This window comes from Lynx canadensis, chromosome E1, assembly GCF_007474595.2.
Source record: "Lynx canadensis isolate LIC74 chromosome E1, mLynCan4.pri.v2, whole genome shotgun sequence".
NCBI classification, from domain to species: domain Eukaryota; kingdom Metazoa; phylum Chordata; class Mammalia; order Carnivora; family Felidae; genus Lynx; species Lynx canadensis.
In genome coordinates, this window is record NC_044316.2 from 8,526,652 (window position 1) to 8,547,525 (window position 20,874).

The 20,874-nt window shown below is 47.8% G+C and overlaps 1 protein-coding gene across 2 annotated transcripts in view; it reads right to left on the reverse strand.

The window, feature by feature from the left end:
- Positions 1–7,274: 7,274 nt before the first annotated feature.
- Positions 7,275–20,874, reverse strand: part of PMP22 (peripheral myelin protein 22) — a 32,529-nt gene continuing 18,929 nt past the window's right edge. For both annotated transcript variants that reach the window (XM_030296493.1, XM_030296492.2), the window contains exons 4-5: positions 16,958–17,098; positions 7,275–8,647 (exon numbers count right to left, since the gene is read on the reverse strand). In XM_030296493.1, coding sequence (XP_030152353.1) covers positions 8,484–8,647; positions 16,958–17,098 — 305 coding nt within the window. In that variant the 3' untranslated portion in view covers positions 7,275–8,483. The remainder of the gene's footprint in view (positions 8,648–16,957; positions 17,099–20,874) is intronic.

Here is a 20,874-nt window from a genome sequence, read left to right on the forward strand (position 1 = left end):
CCTGCCTCTGGCTCTGTGCTGATGGCTCAGAGCTTGGAGCCTGCTTCCGATCCCGTGTCTCCTTCTGTCTCTGCCCTTCCCCTGCTGGTGCTCTGTCTCCCTTTCTCTCAAAAATAAATAAAGTTGAAAAAAAAAAATTTTTTTTGAGAGTAATAAGCAGCAAACCAAGAGCTTGCAAAGCTGTCTAGAAGCAGATGGTAAGGGCAGAAAGACTAAGGCCGTTTTCAGGCCCTTGAAGACTCGCAGACAAAATTGGAGTTTAGGGTTTACTAAGACACGAGGGTACAAAATCCTGGAGAGAAAAGAAAATGGAAGAAAGCATGCCTGACGCTCTGAGCTGCTCCTTTCCTCCATCCATTTGCCATTTTGTAAACAGGACACTCCCCGAGTCTGAACGCCCGGCAGAAGGCGGCTGCTAAGAGGGCGGTTTCTAATCAAAACTCCATTTGTATAAATTCCTGAGATTGAACTATTTCTCAGACGAGCTCCAGGATGGAAAATAAATGTCATCAAAACAGTCCCCTGGGAAAACCCAAGATTCTTAATTTTTTTTTAATGTTTTACTTATTTTTGAGACAGAGAGAGACAGAGCATGAGCAGGGGAGGGGCAGAGAGAGAGAGGGAGACACAGAATCGGAAACGAACTCCAGGCTCCGAGCTGTCAGCACAGAGCCCGACCCGGGGCTCGAACCCACAAACCGTGAGATCATGACCTGAGCCAAAGTCAGACAGACGCTCAACCGACTGAGCTACCCAGGCGCCCCCGAAAACCCAAGATTCTTTTAGTGAAGAAATATGTAAGCTGTTCATCTTCAATATCCTGCCTTGCTTTTTATTGCTTAGAAGAAATAAGAATCTTGTCCCTTTTGGATGGGGGTGGGGGGTGCCTGGGTGGCTCAGTCGGTTGAGCGTCTGACTTCGGCTCAGGTCATGATCAGGGCTGACAGCTCGGAGCCTGGAGCCTGCTTCGGATTCTGTGTCTCCCTCTCTCTCTGCCCCTTCCCCCCCCCAAAGATAAATAAAAATTTAAAAAATTAAAAACAAAAAAAGAATCTTGTCCCTTTAGGAGAAAAAATAACCCAAACCACGAAAATAAAAGGCAGATTACTTTTCATTTTTTTTTTAACGTTTATTTATTTTTGAGACAGAGAGAGACAGAGCATGAGCGGGGGAGGGGCAGAGAGAGAGGGAGACACAGAATCCGAAGCAGGCTCCGGGCTCCGAGCCATCAGCCCAGAGCCCGGCACGGGGCTCGAACTCACGGACCGCGAGATCGTGACCTGAGCTGAAGTTGGACGCCCCACCGACCGAGCCACCCAGGCGCCCCGGTGGATTACTTTTCAAACAGAAAGAACAGACTTAATGAGAGAACAAGGAACAGCGGGAACAGACAACTGTCTCTTTTCTTTCTTTTTATTAACAGCTTGATTGAGATATAATTATCCTAGTACACAACTGACCTATTTAAAGGATACAATTCACTGGTTTTTAGTATATTCATTTCCATGAGAAGATATGTAACCATTACGACAGTCAATTTTAGAACATTTTTATCACCTCCAAAGGAACCATGGTACCTGTGAGCTGTCACAACACTGCGTTCCCAGCCCCGCTTCCCAGCCTTAAGTCGTCACTGATCTAATTTCTGTCGCTGTAGAGTTCCCCACTCTGGACTTCCAAGGAAACTGACTTATACGATATGCAGCCTTTTGCAACTGACTTCTTTCATTTAGCATAAGGTTTCCAAGTTTCACCCACGTTGACCGCATATCCCGGCATTGGGATCTATGACGTTTTATTTACGCATTCTTCAGTCGATGGACATTTGGGTTGTTTCCACCTTTGGGCTGGTACGAATAACACGGCCATAAACATCCCTGTACCAGCTTCTGTGTTTTGTGTGTTTGTGTCTCTCAGGTATATTCCCAGGACAGGAATTGCTAGGTCATACGGTAGCTCTATGCTTAATCCTTTGAGGAACCGACAATGTTTTCCAAACGAGTGGTGCTGTTTACATTCCCACCATCAGTGTATGGGGGCTACAAATTGTCTACGTCCTCACCAACATGTGTAATCAATTGTCCGACTTTCTGATTCTAGCTAACCTAGTGGGGTATGAACTAACATCTCCTTCTGGTTTTCATTTTCATTTCCTTGATGACTTCCAATGCTGAGCATTTTGGCAGGGAGGGGGGAGCCATATATATTTATCCCTTGGACCAATGTCTACTGAAGTCCTTCACCCCTGCTTTAATTGGGTCATTCATCTTTTTTATTATTGAATATAAGCGTTCTTTTTTTAAATTTTATTTTAATGTTTATTTATTTGTGAAGGAGAGACAGAGAGAGACAGAGTGTGAGTGGGAGGGGGGAGCAGAGAGAGGGAGACACGGAATCCGAAGCAAGCTCCAGGCCCTGAGCTGTCAGCACAGAGCCCGATGCGGGGCTCGATCCCATGAACCGTGAGATCATGACCTGAGCCGGAGTCGGACGCTTAACCAACTGAGCCACTCAGGTGCCCCTAAGGATTCTTTACAAATATATTCTAGATGTAGGTTCAGCATCACATATACGATTGGCAAGTACTTTCTTCTATTCAGTGGTTTGTCTTTTCACTCTCTGGATGGTGTTCTTTGAAATACAATAGCTTTTAATTTTGATGATGTCCAATGTATTGATTTTTTTTCTTTTGTTGCTGATGCTTTTGGTGTTATAGCTAAGACGCTTTGCCAAACCCAAGGTCACAAAGATGACGCCCAAGCTTTCAAGAGTTTTATACTTTTAGCTGTTAAATTTGGGTCCTTGATCCATGTTGAGTTAATTTTTGCATATACTGTTAAATAAAAGTCCAATTTATTTTTTTTTTTTTGTTGCATGTGGATGTTTAGCTATTCCAGCCCTATCTGTTGAAAGGACTATTTTTCCCCATTAGATGGTCTTCGCACCTTTGTGAAGACCCAGTTGATGGTATTTTATGATCATAGAATTCAATCAAATATATGTGGGTTCATAGACATATGGGTTTACTTCTATACTTTCAACCCTACTTCACTCATCTATATGTCTGTTGGGCCAATACCACACCGTCTTGATTACCATTGCTTTGCGTAGTAAGGTTTGAAATCCAGAAATAAGGGTCCTCTACTTCGTTCCTTTGCCAGATCGTGTTGGCTATTTTGGGTCTCTTACCATCCCATATGAGTTTTAGAAACAGCTTGTGAATTTCTAATAAAGAAGGCAGCTGGGATTCCGATGGAAATTGCCTTGAATCTGTAGAACAATTTAGGAGCATTTTCCTTCTTAACAATGGTAAAGTTTCCAATCCATGAACATAGACTATCTTCCCAATTACTTAGATTTTCTCTAATGTCTTCATCAATGTTCTATAATTTTCACACGGTAAGTTTTTCACTTTTTTGTTACATTTATTCCTAAGTTTGTTTGTTTTTTTTTTTTTTTTCCTTTTTGGATGCTATTCTAAGTGGGATTACTTTCTCAGTTTCATTTTTTAATTGTTCATTGCAAATATAGAAATACAACTGATTTTTGTATGTTCATATTGTGCCCTGCCTCTTTGCTGAATCCATTTATTAGTTCTAAACGTTTTTTTTTTTTTAATTGGATTACTTAGGATTTTCTGTATACAAGATCATTTACCTGTGAATACAGATAGTTTCAGTCTTCCATTTTAATCTTGATGACTTCTGTTTGTTTCATCTAATTTGCCTAATTGTCCTAGCTGGAACCTCCAAGTTAATGTTAAATAGAGACAGACACACTTGTCTTCTTCCCGATTTTAGAGGGAAAGCACTCACTATTTTACCAATACATATGATGTTAGGTGAGGGTTTTTTTTTTTTTTATAGATGGACTTCATTAGGTTGTGGATATTCTGTTTTATTCCTAGTTTGCTGGCTGTTTTTATCATAAAAGAATGTCAGGGCCCCCAGGTGGCTCAGTCGGTGAAGCGTCCAGCTTCGGCTCAGGTCATGATCTCACAGCTCCTGAGTTTGAACCCCGCGTCAGGTTCTGTGCTGACAGCTGGGAGCCCGGAGCCTGCTTCGGATTCTGTGTCTCCCTCTCTCGCTGCCCCTCACCCGCTCACACTCTATCTCCCTCTCTCAAAAATAAATAAATATAAAAAAAATTTTTTTTTAAGAGCGTCGGGGGGCGCCTGGGTGGCTCAGTCAGTTCAGCATCTGACTTCGGCTCAGGTCATGATCTTGAAGCTTGAGAGTTCGAGCCCTGCCTCGGGCTCTGTGCTGACAGCTGGAGTCTGGAGCCTGCTTCGGATTCTGTGTCTCCCTCTCTCTCTGCCCCTCCCCTGCTCATGCACGGTCTCTCTCTGTCGCAAAAATAAGTAAAACATTAAAAAAAAAAAACCAATTTACTGCCAAAAAAAAAAAAAAATGCTATCGTCTGAGATTTTAGCAAGGCACAATCCCTGGTCACAGATCACCGTAACAAATGTAATACTGAAGAAGACTGACATATCGCAAAAACTCCCAAAAGGTGACACAGAGGCACAGAGTGACCAAATGCTGATGGGAAAGCGGCATGGGGAGACTCACTCAACGCAGGCACCACAAACCTGCAATTTGTAAACGACGCAAGATCTACGAAGTGCGATGAAACGAGGTATGCTTGTATTTAGTAACCGACTGGATTATTTTAATGAGGTCTCTTTCCTCCGCACAGTGTTCAGCCTCTGATGTTCCTTGGAGGGGGGGGTTGGGGGGGGTGGTCAGGGACTCTTTGGAATGTTCACCGTGACAGGGGATTCATAGAGCTCTCTTTCTCTCTTTCCCAGACCACATCCCGTTGTTAAATGCCATTCATTTACTGCCGGTTTCTCTGCTGTTTTCAGCAACGCCTTGGGTCATCAACTGGTCTACGAGTTCATCCAAACTTTAACTCCTTTGAAGGACCAGTTTCTGAAGTCAGGGTCTGATTATTTGCTCTGACCCCAGGAGGCTTCCTCCTACCGGTAGTATCCACATGTTCTGTCCTGCAAACCAGTGGCCTATAATGCAGCCTGGGCCTTCAGCGTCCTCCCAGCTGCCCTCTCCGACCACTGCCACCGTTCTTGGGCGCACCCCGAGGCTTGAACTTCACTCTCCGGGGCAGCTGAGGTCTGCTCCTTGGAAAGAGAGTAGCAGCTACCCGTTTTGTGGATGAGTCTCCACCCAGGCAAAAAGCGCTGAGCCAGGGCTTAGGGAGGCTTGACGAACACGACGCAGAAGCTTGCGAGAAATCCGGAGCTCGTTGAAAAGAATGAGGTCTGTGCTGAGGTAGAAAGATCTCCAATTTGGATCATTAAATGAAAAGAACAGCTTGGTGCAAAACAGTGCGGGTAGTCTGATCCCTTTCAGGTACACGTTTTATTGATTTCTTAAGTTTTTTTCCTGCTTATTTTTGAGAAAGAGAGACAGAGCGTGAGCGGGGGAGGGGCAGAGGGAGGGGGAGACACAGAATCCGAAGCAGGCTCCGGGCCCCGAGCTGTCAGCACAGAGCCCGACCCGGGGCTCGAACTCACAGACCGCGAGATCATGCCCTGAGCCGAAGTCGGATGCTCAACCGACTGAGCCACCCAGGCGTCCCTTGATGTGCACTTTTTAAATAAATGGATGGATGTGTCTATGTTGGCATTGCCTTTTTCTCCCGGAAGACATCATAAGCTATGTCTTACGTTAGCTTTGACAAGAGACTATGGGGAGGTGAAAAAGAGGCTTTCACATGTCATTTTCCCTCCAGATGCCTTTAGGATGTTATGCTCCTTGATATATATTACTTTTTTTTTTTTTTTTAATGCCAAAAACGTTACCTAGGCGGGAAGATTTGGACCACTTTTGGTTTTCTTCTTTGATCTCACATATAGGCATGTTCAACTTTTAGGTAAATATTATAAAAACAAGTTTGTGACACGAAAGCCGACTTTTCCAAGTACAAGTTGGTGAGGTTCCCAGTGTTCCCAACCACCTACGTCTCCCGGGCATAGGAATGGCCGTCTGTACCACCTGACCCGTTCTACCCAAGTCACAAGCAGAGTTAGCTGGTCACTACTGAAAACCTGGGAAGGGGGAAGCCCTCCTATCACCGGGGTTCAGAGACAAAAGAGTATGACGTGCCTAAAGGTGGCTTCATTGTGGCCCTCGCTACTTAAAGCATGGTCCGGGGGACCTGGTCCCGGGGCGTCAGCATCACTTAGGCAGGAACTGGAAATGCAGAACGGAAGTCCTCACCCCAGACCTCCGGAACCAGGATCTGCATTTGATAAGCTTCCCAGGTGATTCATCGGCACAATGAAGTCTGAATTTCAGATCCATCAAGGCAGGTGGGGGCCAACACAGACAGAAGGAATCCAAATCTCTGGGGTGGCCCCCCGCGTGGGAGATTCTCGCGTTGGGCCTGAGATTGACAATCCCTCAGAAGAATCGAGATCTCCTCTCGGTACACCCCAATCGTCACATCTGTGATAATCACTGATGTGCTTTCGAATTACCGATCACTGTGCTAAGCACGTTACACATTTCATCTTTTTCCTGTCTACCATCCCATAAACTTGGCCTTGGCATCATCTTTCAGGTGAGGATGTGGGATCCTAGAGTCATAATAACCTGTCCAGCCTCTATGCGATCCTTTCTTGATCCCTGGTGCCCAGTTTCACACAGATGCTCAATGAGAACTGGGAAAACATCGAACGCGCCGGGAGCTTGATGTATCGCGAATGCGCAATAACACGTCAACGGGTAAACGTGGCTATGAGCGAGACGCAGCCCAGAAACCTGGAGCTAGACGGCACGGTCGGCCCTTTCCCTCCCTCAGGACCACACACAGAGCGAGAGCTCTGTTGGTGCTAATATCTCACCTGAAAGCCCAGTCTCAAGTCACCAACTTGTCGCCTTTCCACTATTAACACATCTCCCCTCCTTGTACAGGTTACGGTCTGTGCCGCTCACGCCAACATTCCCCGAACGTCAGGTTGACGCAGACGTGACACGTCCCCTGGTCCCCGTGCGGGTCACCAGAGGACAGCGCGAGACAGAGAGAGGGAGCTGAGCTAAATGAACACGCAAGCCCCTTCCGGTCCATTGCAATTCCTGTTCTTCCTCAGTCAGGAGACATCTGCACGGGCTTACGGAAGGCACACTGTGCTCCCTGTGGCCTGTTAGGGAGCCCAGACCACGAGCTCAGCCTTGCTCTCTGCTACGGCTCTAAAGTGCCCCCCCCCCCCCCCGCGCGCCGAGGTCCCCACAAAATCCCAAGAGAGATCGTTGAGTTACTCTGATGTTTATTTGAATGCATCTTAGTCCACACTTGGTATAAAATCAGAAAAAGCAAAGCCAAAAAAAAAAAAAAAAAAAAGGAAAAGAAAAGAAAAAAAGAAAAAAAAAACAGGTCTGGAGTCTTAGCATCAGAAGGGCACCTTATATACAGGTACAGTCGGTGGCCAACACAAGTCATTGCCAGACAGTCCTTGGAGGCGGAGAACAGTCTAGACCCAGAGGAGTCCTGGGAATGCACGGTCCCGAGGGGTCTAGAGGCTGGTCCCGATGCTCCGACCGTAAGAAAAATGTGGGAGCAGTAAACGCTGTGTTTATTATTTATTTATTATTGTCATAACTGCAGCCTCGCTAGGTACAAAAGCAGTTATAAACCATTTATATGACACAGAATTACTCAGGTGTCCATTCTACTTTATGTCGTAAAACCGTTAATTGAATTTCCAGTGAGTAGTTTAGACGATTAGTGATAATAAGGAATGGTAAATCCATAGCACCATTTCATAGGTTTGCTGTCACCGATTTCTCATCTAGACGTGCGGCTGAGACACTCACGGCCAAGGGCAAGTGTTCCAAAGCCGAGGGCTCCAGTTTGGGGGTTCTGTCCATGGCTTCGCATGGAGGTGCGGGCGGGACCTGTCTCTGTGCGACGCACCGGGTCGCCCACCGGGTAAAAGGGCTTCTGGCCAGTCGGGGCTCCCACCCACGCTTTGGTTTTCTGAATGAGGTGGAGCGAAGGGAGGTATCTACTTTCCGATAAAAGGGAAGGGGCAAGATGGGAAGTATTTTACGTCCGGGCCAAACAAAAAGAACAACAAAACAGAACAAAAGAACAGAGCTCGGTTATACGGTTAGGAGGTAAAAGTTCCTTAGCTACTTCTTTAAGATTCAACACAAGGCTGATGGTCAACATAAAAAGCGAACGATACTATGTACATATATGTAAAAAGTGTTATAAATAGGTTTTATAAACCATAGATATTATATACATCTTCAGTCAACACGAACCCCCCCCCCTCAACTGCTTTCTGTTTGATTTGGTTTGAGTTTGGGTTTTTTTGGCTAGCTCTTTTGTTTGGTTGGTTGCTTTGGGTTGGGTTTTTTTCTTTCTTTCTTTTTTTTTTTTTTTTTTTTTTCTGGTTTCCTTCCTCCCTTCCCCCGATGTACGCTCAGTGCCTCAGACCAAACCGTCTGGGCACCTCATTCGCGTTTCCGCAAGATCACGTAGATGACGCCGCTGAGAAGGGCCAGAGGGAAGGCCACCCAGGCCAGGATGTAGGCGAAGCCGTAGGAGTAGTCAGAGTTGAGATGCCACTCTGGGTGCCTCACCGTGTAGATGGACGCTGCACTCATCACACACAGACCTGGGGAAAGACAGGGACAGGTAGGGGGAGGGAGGCGGGGAAGGGCACCCCTGTCCACCACCCCGCTGCAGATTCCACAGGACTCCGGACACCTGCCCACACCATTCCTCTCTCTTGATACACACACACACACACACACACACACACACACACACCAGGAAGAACGTCACCCAATCTTCCGCAGATAACGCTGTGCTCAAAGAGCATGTCTGAGGGGCGCCTGGGGGGCTCAGCCAGTTAAGCAATCGATCGACTCTTGATTTCGGCTCAGGTCACAATCTCGCGCGGTTCAGGGGTTCAAGCCCCGAGTCAGGCTCTGCGTTGACGGCGTGGAGCCTGCTTGGGATTCCGTCTCCTTCTTTCTCTGCCCCTCCCCCCTCTCGCTCTCTGTATCTTTCTCAAAATAAATAAATAAGTAAGTAAATAAACTTAAAAAAAAAAAAAAGAAGAAGAAGAGGGGCACTTGGGCGGCTCAGTCGGTTGGACGTCTGACTCCAGCTCAGGTCATGATCTCACAGTTCGTGGGTTCAAGCACTGTGTCGGGCTCTGTGCTGACAGCTCAGAGCCTGGAGCCTGCTTCGGATTCTGTACCTCCCTCTCTCCCCGCCCCTCCCAAAACGCACACTCTGTCTCTCTCAAAAATAAAGATTTAAAAAATTAAAAGAAGAAGGAAAAGGAGAAAAGCACGTCTGATTCTGGATCTGGCAGCAGAGGAAGGGTCTCGAAGAAACAGAAACAGGGGAAAGAATCTGCTCTCTGCTTCTGATGGAGGGGACCCAGACCAGCATCTCCAAGGTCGCTTGTCATCTTTTCTGCCCTATTTCTCTTCCTCGGACTGCCAACGCCTCGTCGACAGAAGGATGTGGCCAGCAAGAATTCGACTCACAAGATAAACCCACCTAGCGCTCTCCAGGGAGGGTTGGGCACGGGAGCGCCCGGAAACCCGTAAAGCGCTGTTCAAATGGGTGGTGATGTCATCTGAACCAGTAAAGCGAAGGGGCACTTGGCCACGATCTGAATTGTGCCAGGGCAAGAGCACTGGGGTCCAGGCAGACCCCAGAGCCCCTTGGCAGGACTTCTACTCAGGAGACCAAGCAAGCAATGCCAACGGGCACCGTTAGGCAGACAGAGGATGCAGAGAGAGGAAAAAGAAGAGGGGGGATAGGATATGAGTGGGAAGCCGAGAGAGGAATCTATCAAGCTCCATCGCACTCGGTCCCTTCTAACAGTTCCTGGTGCCCTCAAGGTCGGGTCTGAAGCCCCAAGAGTGCAAGATTATCGAGTCCAGAGATAAATCAGGTGGCCCTTCCCCTGCCCACCTCTGCAGCCCTTTGGTGTGGGACTCTTGAAGCAGGCAAGTTCAAGAGCGATGGTCCGCGCCCACAGTGACAGTCAGCATCCCCCTGCAGGGAGGGGTCCCGCGATGTCAGCACCCCAGCCTGGCGCCCCACAAAGCCCGCTCTGTTCCCTCTGTTCCCTCCTGAAAACAGGGTCTTTGAGAGGCTCTGAGTGACTCTATTATAAACCCAGCGTGCTATGTGGGATTCCTGTGGTTCCAAAGCTCCCAGTGTCCCAGACCACCTACATCTAACCTCCCTGCTATTTCGCTGGACACTGTAAACTTTGTTTGAACAAAGCACGTAAGTGGGGATACACTACATTCGCCACCCTGATAAGACCGTCCTTCTCCCAGTCAGAGGAGAAAGCTCCCACTTGAGTGGCCCCTGTTGAGAAGGCCACACAATAGTCCCGCAGCTCCCGCGGGATCGGATCCAGGACCCGCTACCTACAGAAAGTTAGGGGGACAGCGAGGATGCCCGGGGTAGAGGGAAAACCAAGGGCCGGCAAACTGCCATTCGAGGGCTCTGCTGGGAACGCGCTTTATTTGCCCTGGCGTCCGCGATCCCCGATTATCTTCCCCAACGGCTCCGTGGCTGACCTCCGCAAGGTGCAAATTCTTGTCTTCGAGAAATACTTGAACTTCAAGAATACTGAAGTTGTCGATACCCAGCTACCTCCTGGGGGCAGGGCTATAGAAAGACAAGTGTGACCCAGGGAACAGAGTGCCAAAGGCCACGCCCATGCTCGTCAAGCTGGCGAGGCTTCCGAATGGGGCCCACGTCTACCCAGCACGGGCAGGAACAAAGCCGCGGTGGCTGTGCAGACCAGCTGTGCCCAGATTTCACCGGCAGAGAGCACACGTTCCGTCGGCGACCACGCGGGACAGGGGGAGGCGGGACACGCAAGTGCGGTGACTCGCTAGATGGCCTCGTCTGTAGGGTATCCGCCGAGGAGTATCTCGGGGGTTAAATGACCTTGAGCTTCGCTGCCACGAGCCACCGGCCGAGACGCTCGCAAAGCCAAAGAGCGGATACGCGCTTCGTAATTACGGTCGTCGGGAGACTGATGCTTTAGGGTATACGCGACGACAAGGCGGTCTGCGTGTAGTGCCGTAGCGGTGCCCTGGAACACGGGGAGTTAATGCCATACGACAGACCTCCCAATGTCCCACAGGTGTTCCCATAAATGGGCGGTCCCCATAAACTCACTTTCTCAATGACCTGTAGGTGGGGGCATGGTGATGAAGGTCCTCCCCACCCCCCCACCGCGTGGGGAAGGTGAGGGAGGTTGCGGTCGCACCGGCAGTGTCCTGCCTTCTCCAAGGACGAGCGGCCTGCGCCCCGGCAGTGACAGGGATGCCCTGGGAGGGGCCCGAGTCTGGGAGGCAGACAGCTGTGAGTGGGGGACTCTGACCCTCTCCAGACAACACAGAAGAGCTGGCCACTCAAGAGTTTATCCCCATCACGGGGTGCCTGGGTGGCTCAGTCAGTAAGCGTCCGCCTCTGGGTTTCGGCTCAGGTCACGATCTCGTGGCTTTGTGGGTTCGAGCCCCGCGGAGGGCTCTGTGCGGACAGCGTGGAGCCTGCTCGGGATTCTCTCTCTCTCTCTGCCCCTCCCCTGCTCGTGTGCTCTCTCTCTCTCTCTCAAAATAAATAAACTAACTTAAAAGAGAGAGAGAGCATGTGGACATCAGTGACCTCTGCGGAAGCTGTTCATTGGAGGGCCCGGAGTGGAAGCCTGAGAGAAGTTGCTAGAAAGCAGTGGGGGGGGGGGGGGGGGGAGTTGCCTTGTGGCGATGGTTGGATGAGTGAACACCTGTGAGTCACGTCCTCCCCCGCCCCCTCCTGAGGGTGACAAAACGTCGCGGGAAGAGGCTAGAAGGTCCATTCCTCTGAAAGCGTCGGGCTCTCTGTCGGACCCACACGGAGCCTTCTCTGCATTGCCCGGCCGGTTTCCGCTTTCGGCCCCCAAATGCTGCTTAGAAAATCACCCCCACAGCATTACTGGCTTCTGACCTGGGCACGGTTGGAGCAGCACCTAAAACAGTTCATCCCTCTTTTTTTTTAAATTTATTTATTTTGGGGGTGGAGGGAGAGAGAGAGAGAGAGAGAGCACAAGCAGGGGAGGGACAGGGAGAGAGAAAGAATCCCAAGCAGGTTCTGAGCTGTCTGCACAGAGCCCAACGTGGGGCTCGATCCCACGGACCGTGAGATCATGACCCGAGCGGAAATCAAGAGTTGGCCGCTTCACCGACTGAGTCACCCAGGCGCCCCTGGTTTAGTTCATTCCTAAGGGGGGTTTCTAAATGTGGTGTCTGACCACAGCTGCCTTTGAGCCCCTCGGAACACGGAGGGCATCGTGATTTTCCGCTTCCCCAAAATCCTTTCGTTCTAAAGCCCTAGATCTCTATCAGTCTGTTTGACGAAACAAACAGAACAAACGGAAACCCTCCCTCGGGAGTCTCCTTTGCCCGGGTTTTCTGTTCCTCTTAATCACAATACATAGTAAGCTATACACACGTGACCCGAGTTCGCGGCAAGGGAACACAATTATCCAGTAATCCAACAAGCGGGTTATTCAGGGCCTTCTACGGAGCCTTCGATGCACGGAGCTCGGTGCGGGGCGTCAAGTAACGAAATCAGTCAAAACGTGGATCTGTCTTTCGGGTCTGTACTTCTGCGAATTCCTTGACGTTCTCCCATCGAGGGCAACCCAGCCCGACAGAGCTAGGGCCAGGGTAAGCGCTGTCTGAGAACAGACGGCTGCAGGTTCTGGAAACAAAAAGGACTCCGAAGTCCAGACACTGATTCAGAATGGCTCTTCCCTAAGAATGGGGTTTGGAACAATCTATGGCTCCTGAGTGGGAAGAGTCATCAGCAGAGAAAGTCCAGTAAGACCAGACCGAGGGATTACAAAGAGCTCGATGGCCACACCAGTGGTTCCTAAGCCCTGATCAAGAGTCACCCAGGGAGCAGCCCCTCCCAAAACCTCCAGGGACAAAGGCTGAGCACTGGAATTTTCTAAAAGCACCTTCTTTATTCTGGGCACCTGGGCGGCTCAGTCGGTTATGTGCCCGACTCTTGATTTCAGCTCAGGTCATGATCTCACACAGTTCATGAGTTCAAGCCCCGCATTGGGCTCCAGGCTGACGGCTCGGAGCCTGGAGCCTGCTTCGGATTCTGCATCTCCCTCTCTCTCTCTCTCTCTCTCTCTCTCTCTGCCCCTCCCCCGATTGTGCTCTTTCTCTGTCTCTCAAAAATAAATAAACGTTAAAAAAATTTAAAAAGATGGGGTGCCTAGGTGGCTCTGTTATTAAAAAAAAAAAACAAAAACCCTGGGGCGCCTGGGTGGCTTAATCAGTTAAGCATCCAACTTCGGCTCAGGTCATGATCTCACGGTTTGCGAGTTCGAGCCCCGCGTCGGGTCTTGTGCTGACAGCTCGGAGCCTGAAGCCTGCTTCGGATTCTGCGTCTCCCTCTCCCTCTGCCCCTCCCCTGCTTGTGCTCTGTCTCTCTCTCTCTCAAAAATAAACATCAAAAAACATGTTTTTAATATAAAAAAAAAAGCAGTGAACTAGATGAAGACACCTGTTGCTATATCCCCCAAAAGCAGCCAACCTGCGAAGTATGTCATCAAGGGAAGACAGCTCGTAAATGTTAAGACCTGCTAATTACAACACGCAGAAGGAAATCAGGCTGCAGACCAGGCAGACCAATAAGCACACACAGACGTGTAATCTGGAGAAAGGCAGGGACGGCTCCCTACATCCACAGTCAGCCCCGAGAGCCCCCCACACCTTTCGTCCGCCTTTCCCGCACCCTCGTGCGTGTGATCTACGAAGAGCACAGCTGGATCCTTCCAAGGGAAGCGCAGAAAGTATCGGGAGACTCAGAAAATATTCCAAGGGCTTCCGCTTAAAACTTAAAACGCTTCTGCTTAAAACGCCTCAGTGCTTTGCAGAAGCACGGAAATCTTCAAGTGAAGCCTCTTCTCCTTGAAGTTTTCAACCTGAGTGGGAGGACCCTGTAGATCAAGTTCGAACGCAACGTTCGGGGGGGTGGGGCGGGGAACCTGTGCCTCCCAGACCACCTGCTTTCAGCTCCCGCTCACTGGGGTGAACAGTTCAGAACAGAACATTCCTTAGGGCTGGTAGATTACAACCGCTACTGTGGCTTGACTTTTCTCATCCAACACCACTTTCTATTCAAACCAGGGCCGCTAGGCTGATGAACTGATAACTGAACGTTGGATCCCATGATAGATAAGAAGCTACATTGGAAGGGGAGAGATGAAGAACAAATCATGTGCTTTTAGACATAGAGGGTTTTTTTTAAATTTCTTTTTTACATTTATTTATTTTTGAGAGACAGAGAGAGAGTGCCAGCGGGGGAGGGGGAGAGAGAGAGGGAGACACAGAATCCGAAGCAGGCTCCAGGCCCTGAGCTGTCAGCACAGAGCCCGACGCGGGGCTCGAACTCACAAACCATGAGATCATGACCTGAGCCGAAGTTGGATGCTTAACTGATTAAGCCACCCAGGCGCCCCAAGCGTTTGTTTTTTTTTTTTAAATAGCAGCATTCTAAAAGGCTTGTATCGAGTTCAGAGGCGATTCAAAACAGAGAAGTGAGGGTGCATGAGGAACTATATTTTGGAAAAAGTGGAGTGTCCGCCCTGCATTTTCCATTCTGTAGCAATCGGGCGGATTCCGTTGTCTCTAACCATAAGGAGGTTGCTAACTATATCGAGTCCGCGTGGTGTCGGAGGAAGTGTGGGCTTCTGGTTGTTCCTGCTTGAGCTGGGTGACCTTGGCTATTCATTATCCTCTCCTGATCTCAGTTTATCAGTAAAATAACACCCTTGTATAGGTTTCATATATATATACACACACATGTACACACACACACATATATATGCATATATATATGCACACACACATATATGTATATATATATACACACACACATACACACACATATATATATGCATATACACACACATATATATTCATATATGTGAATATGAATATACGAATATATATGAATATATATGTGTGTGTATATGCGTGTGTATACATATACATATATGTGTGTGTGCATATATATATGCATATATATATGTGTGTGTGTGTGTGTGTGTGTATGTGTGTGTATATATATATATATTTTATGAAAGTTCTGGTTCCTAAGTCTGTATTATTCTCTCTTGAGGACAGATCCACTGATGCAACAGCTATGATCATCAGTCGACTGGATATCGAACTGTAAATGGTAAGCCAAAAAAAGAAATCCCCAGACCATGTTCCAGTTTTGTGTATTACTTTCAGAAACGGGAATGACTAATTGATAACTCTTCTTCTAACACACCTAGGAATGATACCGTACCGCATAATTAGTAACTTAATAAAACCAGCACCACTCTAGGAGCTTGGCTTGCTTGGTCTAACTAAACCTATGCAAGCAGCAAAGCCCTATCTGGTTTTCACATCCTAAAACTGCACGTACCGGAATGCCGTATTTTAGTATTTCATGAGAAGTAGCTGTCCAATTTCCCTCCTTTTTCCAGGGAAGGTGGGGGGGGGGTACTCTCTGGCTTCTAGAAAAGATCATCAACATCTAACCTCAGCCCGTGTCTTACCGTACGGCCGTGGGTAAGCCGTTACATCTGCACTCATCAAAGACGTGTGGGCTGTTATCAACCCTCCAACGACTGCCGCTGAGCCCAGGGTGGTGATTCAGCACCACGGACATTCTGACAACCAACTAAAAGAAGAAAGGACAGCCTAGCCCTCCGCCTACTCACTCAGCCAGCCGGCATCTAGAACATCTCACAGTACATAGATGCTCTCTGGTGCACCGGGAGCGTGTGACTTGTTAACACGGATTTTAGGATCCACCACCGCATCTCTTAATTTCTCTCTAGTGCCTTCTGACTCAGTCAACTGGCAGTCAATAGACAGGAAGAGAAGAGTCAGTGAAGGAGGACACTGGCCAGAATCTAGAGACAAAGTTGGAAGCTGTCACCCTCTATAAGAGAAGCTTCTCGGACTCTGCACATCGTACATACGGATAACCTATCCGGTGGGGGAACTGGAAGGTGGTTTAAGGAGGAGAGGAATAGGGTGGCTCAGTCGGTAAGCGTCCGACGTCAGCTCGGGTCGTGATCTCACGGTTCGTGAGTTCGAGCCCCGAGTCGGGCTCTGTGCTGACAGCTGAGCGCCTGGATCCTGCTTCCGATTCTGTGTCTCCCTCTCTCTCTGCTCCTCCCCCACTCGCGCTCTGTCTCCCTCTCAAAAATAAATAAACATTAAAAAATGTTTTTAAAAAAAGGAGGAGAGGAACGAGACCTCTCGCGTGTTGTCACGGCCCCGTGTTAGGAAATGATGCCGTGTGGGGGGGGTGCCAAAGTGAAGACACCCAAGAAGGACAACAGTAAGCCAAAGCCCAGTGGAGCCCCGGAGCTGGGGTAAAGAAGAGCAAGAATGTGCCGTGGCTTCACCACTGCTTGGAGGTGGGAGACACGTATCTGAAAACAACCTCAGCCGCCCACTGGGGCCACTTTCCCTGCTGAAGGAAGGATGGTTCCTTGGGGCTTCGCGCAACGTGCAGGGATACAACCCTCAAGCGTGGCCTTTGCTCTACTCCTATCCTTGTTAACATTCACCTCCGATGATGTGTCCAGAAGGTGGCTCCGTCCCCGATATTAGGTCTGGCTGGGTTATGGACCTTCGTTCTCGAGTCCCCAAGTCCTATTTCCCATCTACCCTGTTCCATGGGGAGGTAGAGAGTTCTCAAATTCTAAGGTGCATGCGTAGGTACACACACACACACACACACACACACACACACACGCATACGCACCCCTGTGCTTTATAAAAACCACCCAATGTGCAGACTCACAAACATCAGTCACTCCCCAGCCTTGGAGACCCAGGAACAGCTTCCCCCGTGGAGTTTGTCATCCCCAACTCACCGGCAAGGATCTGGAAGACTCCGGTGATGTAAAACCGGCCCCCTTTGGTGAGAGTGAAGAGCTGGCAGAAGAAAAGGAACAGGGACAGAACGCTGAAGATGATCGACAGGATCATGGTGGCCTGGACAGACTGCAGCCATTCTGGAAGGGGAGAGGCACTGGGGTTAGGAGAAGTCAGCCTGAACTCAGACGATCCACTTGTGGGACACCTGCTTGCTTGTGGCCGTTTTAAGAAAGGGCTGCAAGAAAATACGAGCGTCCCGGGAACGAGGAGCTAAACTCCAGTTAAAATCTACTGAACGCCTTCCCAGTCTTTTCGCCAAGGGTCTGAGCCCCGCCCACTGCCTCTGAGCCCCGCCCACCGTCAGCTCTCTTCTTGCCCTCAGGGGCTTGCCAATTGGAACCCGTCTTCCAAGCACAGTTCAAGACCACCGTCCAAAATATCAGCAACCCCCCCCCCCACCACCACCACCGCAAGGAGAGGTGGAGATCGTGGGGATGGCTGGGAAGAACAAACAGTGCTGGTCAGAGTCAAAGCCAATTCTGCAGGAAACTGGAAGAAAATGCTGATGGAGAAGACCCTGCAGCGAAAACCCATTTGCTCAGCCGTGCTGGATCTTGGCCGATCTCGATCCTACTCATGAACCTCAGCGCAGAGCAGCCCGTGCTCCGACAGGTCACCAGGTGGGACGCTGGAGGACAGTTCCGCATCTTTGTTGAATGCCTGACCCGCCCCCCCTCCCCCAAGCCTCGGATCAAATCTCCAAGCTTCCGACTAAACTTCAGGCGGAAAAGAGAATCCTGTAGTTCGCCATCTATGGTAAAATAGTGCCATTTCCGGAAGGAAGGGAGAGGAGATGGCCTGGGTTCAGCCTACGGAGGGAGCCTACGGTGTCCTACTCAAAGACCCGCATTTGGCATTGCCCGCCTGTCACCCGCGTCCCTTCTTCCAAGTGCCAAAGAAATCACCGGGGTGGGTGCTCCTCTACACAAGGCAAAGCAACTGGAGAAGCCACAGGGCCTTATCTTCTCCGCTCAGTAACTGGCTACTTCGTAAAGGCTTAGAAAAACACACACTGGTGCTTAACGCGGTACTCAACGCTACGAAAGCTGCATGATTTATAGTCAGTCACTGAATAAGATGAACTCGGTTTGAGTTACCAAGAGATCATGGCAGAATCTTAAGGGTGTTGGCTGGGTTAACTGTCACCAGAGTTTCAGCATAAGATTTTTCCAGACACGGCTGGAAGAAGTGTCGGATCCGGATCAACTAATCCAGCTCCTTCGTACGGAAAGAGATTTCCGGAGATGTTTGGATGGGCCCAACTGGGCACGATCAAACCTGAGAGGCCCTTGATTCCAGTCTAGCATCCTTTTCACCTTGACAGAACATAGGCTTCTTTTGTGTTTTCAGTCTCTGTGTCAACTCAGGTAAGAAAAAGATGTCCCGGGTTGGGTGCCATCTTTCTCCAGCATATTCAGTCCCTCTAGGTGAGCCTGCCATGAAGTTAATGTTGCCGGAATACTGTCTTTTCGAGAGTAAGCCAATTATCCGGGACTCTGGTAGGTGAGTCTGGAAACACAAAGATACGTGAGACCCAAATCCAGAACTGAAAACAGTGATTCAGTTTTGCTGGGAAACGTTCTTCAGTTTCCCTCCCAGGAAGCATGGCTGATGCAAACAGTACTCTGGATTTCCTCCCCCAGTTCTGAAATCTTTACCCCCCACCAGCCCCTAACAACAGACCTCACACTTCGAGAAGACCTCAAATCTTTGACATTAAATCTACACGAAGAGGAAAGATCCCTTAGAATTAAAAAGGGAACTTAAAGCCTTCTTGAGAACTTCTTTTACCAATAATTTGAGCGTTAGTCCCAACCCCATTACAATGGGGGGCTTCTGCCGTACGTGGTCAAATCAGATCAGAATCCAGGGGTCAAGGAAGGTGTTACTCGATGAGCATTTGTTGAACATCTATTGCTGCGAGCCCAGCTCTCAGGTTGGCTCTGGGAGATACGGAGTTGAAGAAGAAGCTTTTCAATCATAAGTACAATAAATAAATGACATACATGAAGATAGTCCAATCACCAATCACAATACATGTGAATGGGTTCGAGTCCCTCACTGACACAGAATTTCACCTTGAATTACATTAATTCCTGTCTATAGTCTGAGACAAGAGATACATCCCAAACAAACAATGGTAGAAAAATCAAAAGATTTTTAAAAGAGGCTCCAGGCAAATATTAACAAAAAGAAAGCAATTATAGTAATCATAGCAGCAGAAAAAAAAAAAACAGAATTTAAATTGAAAAAGTTGAGGGGTGCCTGGGTATCTCAGTTGAAGCGTCCGGCTCTTGATTTCTGCTCAGGTCATGATCTCACGGTTCACGAGTTCAAGCCCTACATCGGGCTCCACACACTGACAGTACGGAACCTGCTTGGGATTCTCTTTCTCCCCGACTCTCTCTGTCCCTTCCCCGCTTGCGCAGGCACACACGCGTTCTCTCTCTCTCTCAAACAAATAAACTTTAATAAATAAGTAAGTTGAAAAAGATGAAAGGGGCCAAAGAGAGATACTTCCTAGTGAAGAAAGATCCAGTTTACCATAAGGAAATGGCAGTCATAAACCTTTATGCATATGATAACACATCCTGGAAAATGTATAAAGCAAAAGATAATTGGAATACGAGAAGATATTGACAAACTCACAATCACGGTGAAAGACTTTGGCACACTTCTCTCAGAACAGATAAATCAACTAGCAAAAAACGAAAACAAAAACACAGAAGCAGAGAGATTATTCATAACAGGGTTAACAAATTCAACTTAGTAGATATATAGAAAGTTTGCATCCAGATAACAAAGACCGTGAATTATTTTCAAACGCACGAGGAACAGTCTTACACACTCCGTATCAGGCATAAAAAAATCTCAATAAATTTCAAAGGAAGCAGAAGTCATACCGGCACAACTTGAGGCAAACACAAAGTAGAAATTAAAAACAAACTGGCCAAGATAACGTTGGAAATTTAAACAATGGTATTTGGACAGAGAAATCGAGACAAAAACCAAAACTTTCTTCAGCAAGGATTGCCGCTGTACTACGTGACAAATCTATAGGCGGGTGGCCCAAGCAATACTTAGCATTTAATGGACACCCTTAGAACAATTACTAAACAATAAAAAATAATGACAAAGAATGAACTTTCAACTCAAGAAATTAGAAAAGGAATAATGAATCCAGAAGCAATGGGCACATTACTGAGAAGGGCAGAGATTAATAGAATTTAAAAATGACAAAAATACAATTGACTAAAGAATCATGTTCTTTGGGGAATCCAAAGAACATGGGGAATCCATGTTCTATTGGAATCAATAAGGCAGACAAATTTTACTAAATCACACAGAAGACGTGCTAAAGACACAGAAACATATTATGTCCTCAGACAGAAACACTCAAAGTCATAAAGATGCCGCTTTTCCCCAAAGCAATCTACAAGTTCAATATTATCCTAAATAATATCCCAGCCAGAACGTGACACGTGCTTTAACAACTTATCTAAAGGACAACAGAGCAACAAGAGGCAAAACATGTTGAACCAAACACAAAAACAACAGGAAAAAACAAAAAGAGACAAAAAAAACAATGAGGCAGAACATCACCTACCAGATATCAAACATATATTATATGTATGTGTATACAACATATATACATGTATTTTTACATATGTATACATAGTATGATTATAACCATAAATTATATAATATATATTTTTATGTTACTATATTTATATTAGATTACACTATATAGCTTATGCTACAAGCTTATATTATACTTATATTATAAAGTTTTAGCAGCTCAAACAATGTGGTATTAGCCATGAAAGAAAAATAAAACAACAGGACAGAATTA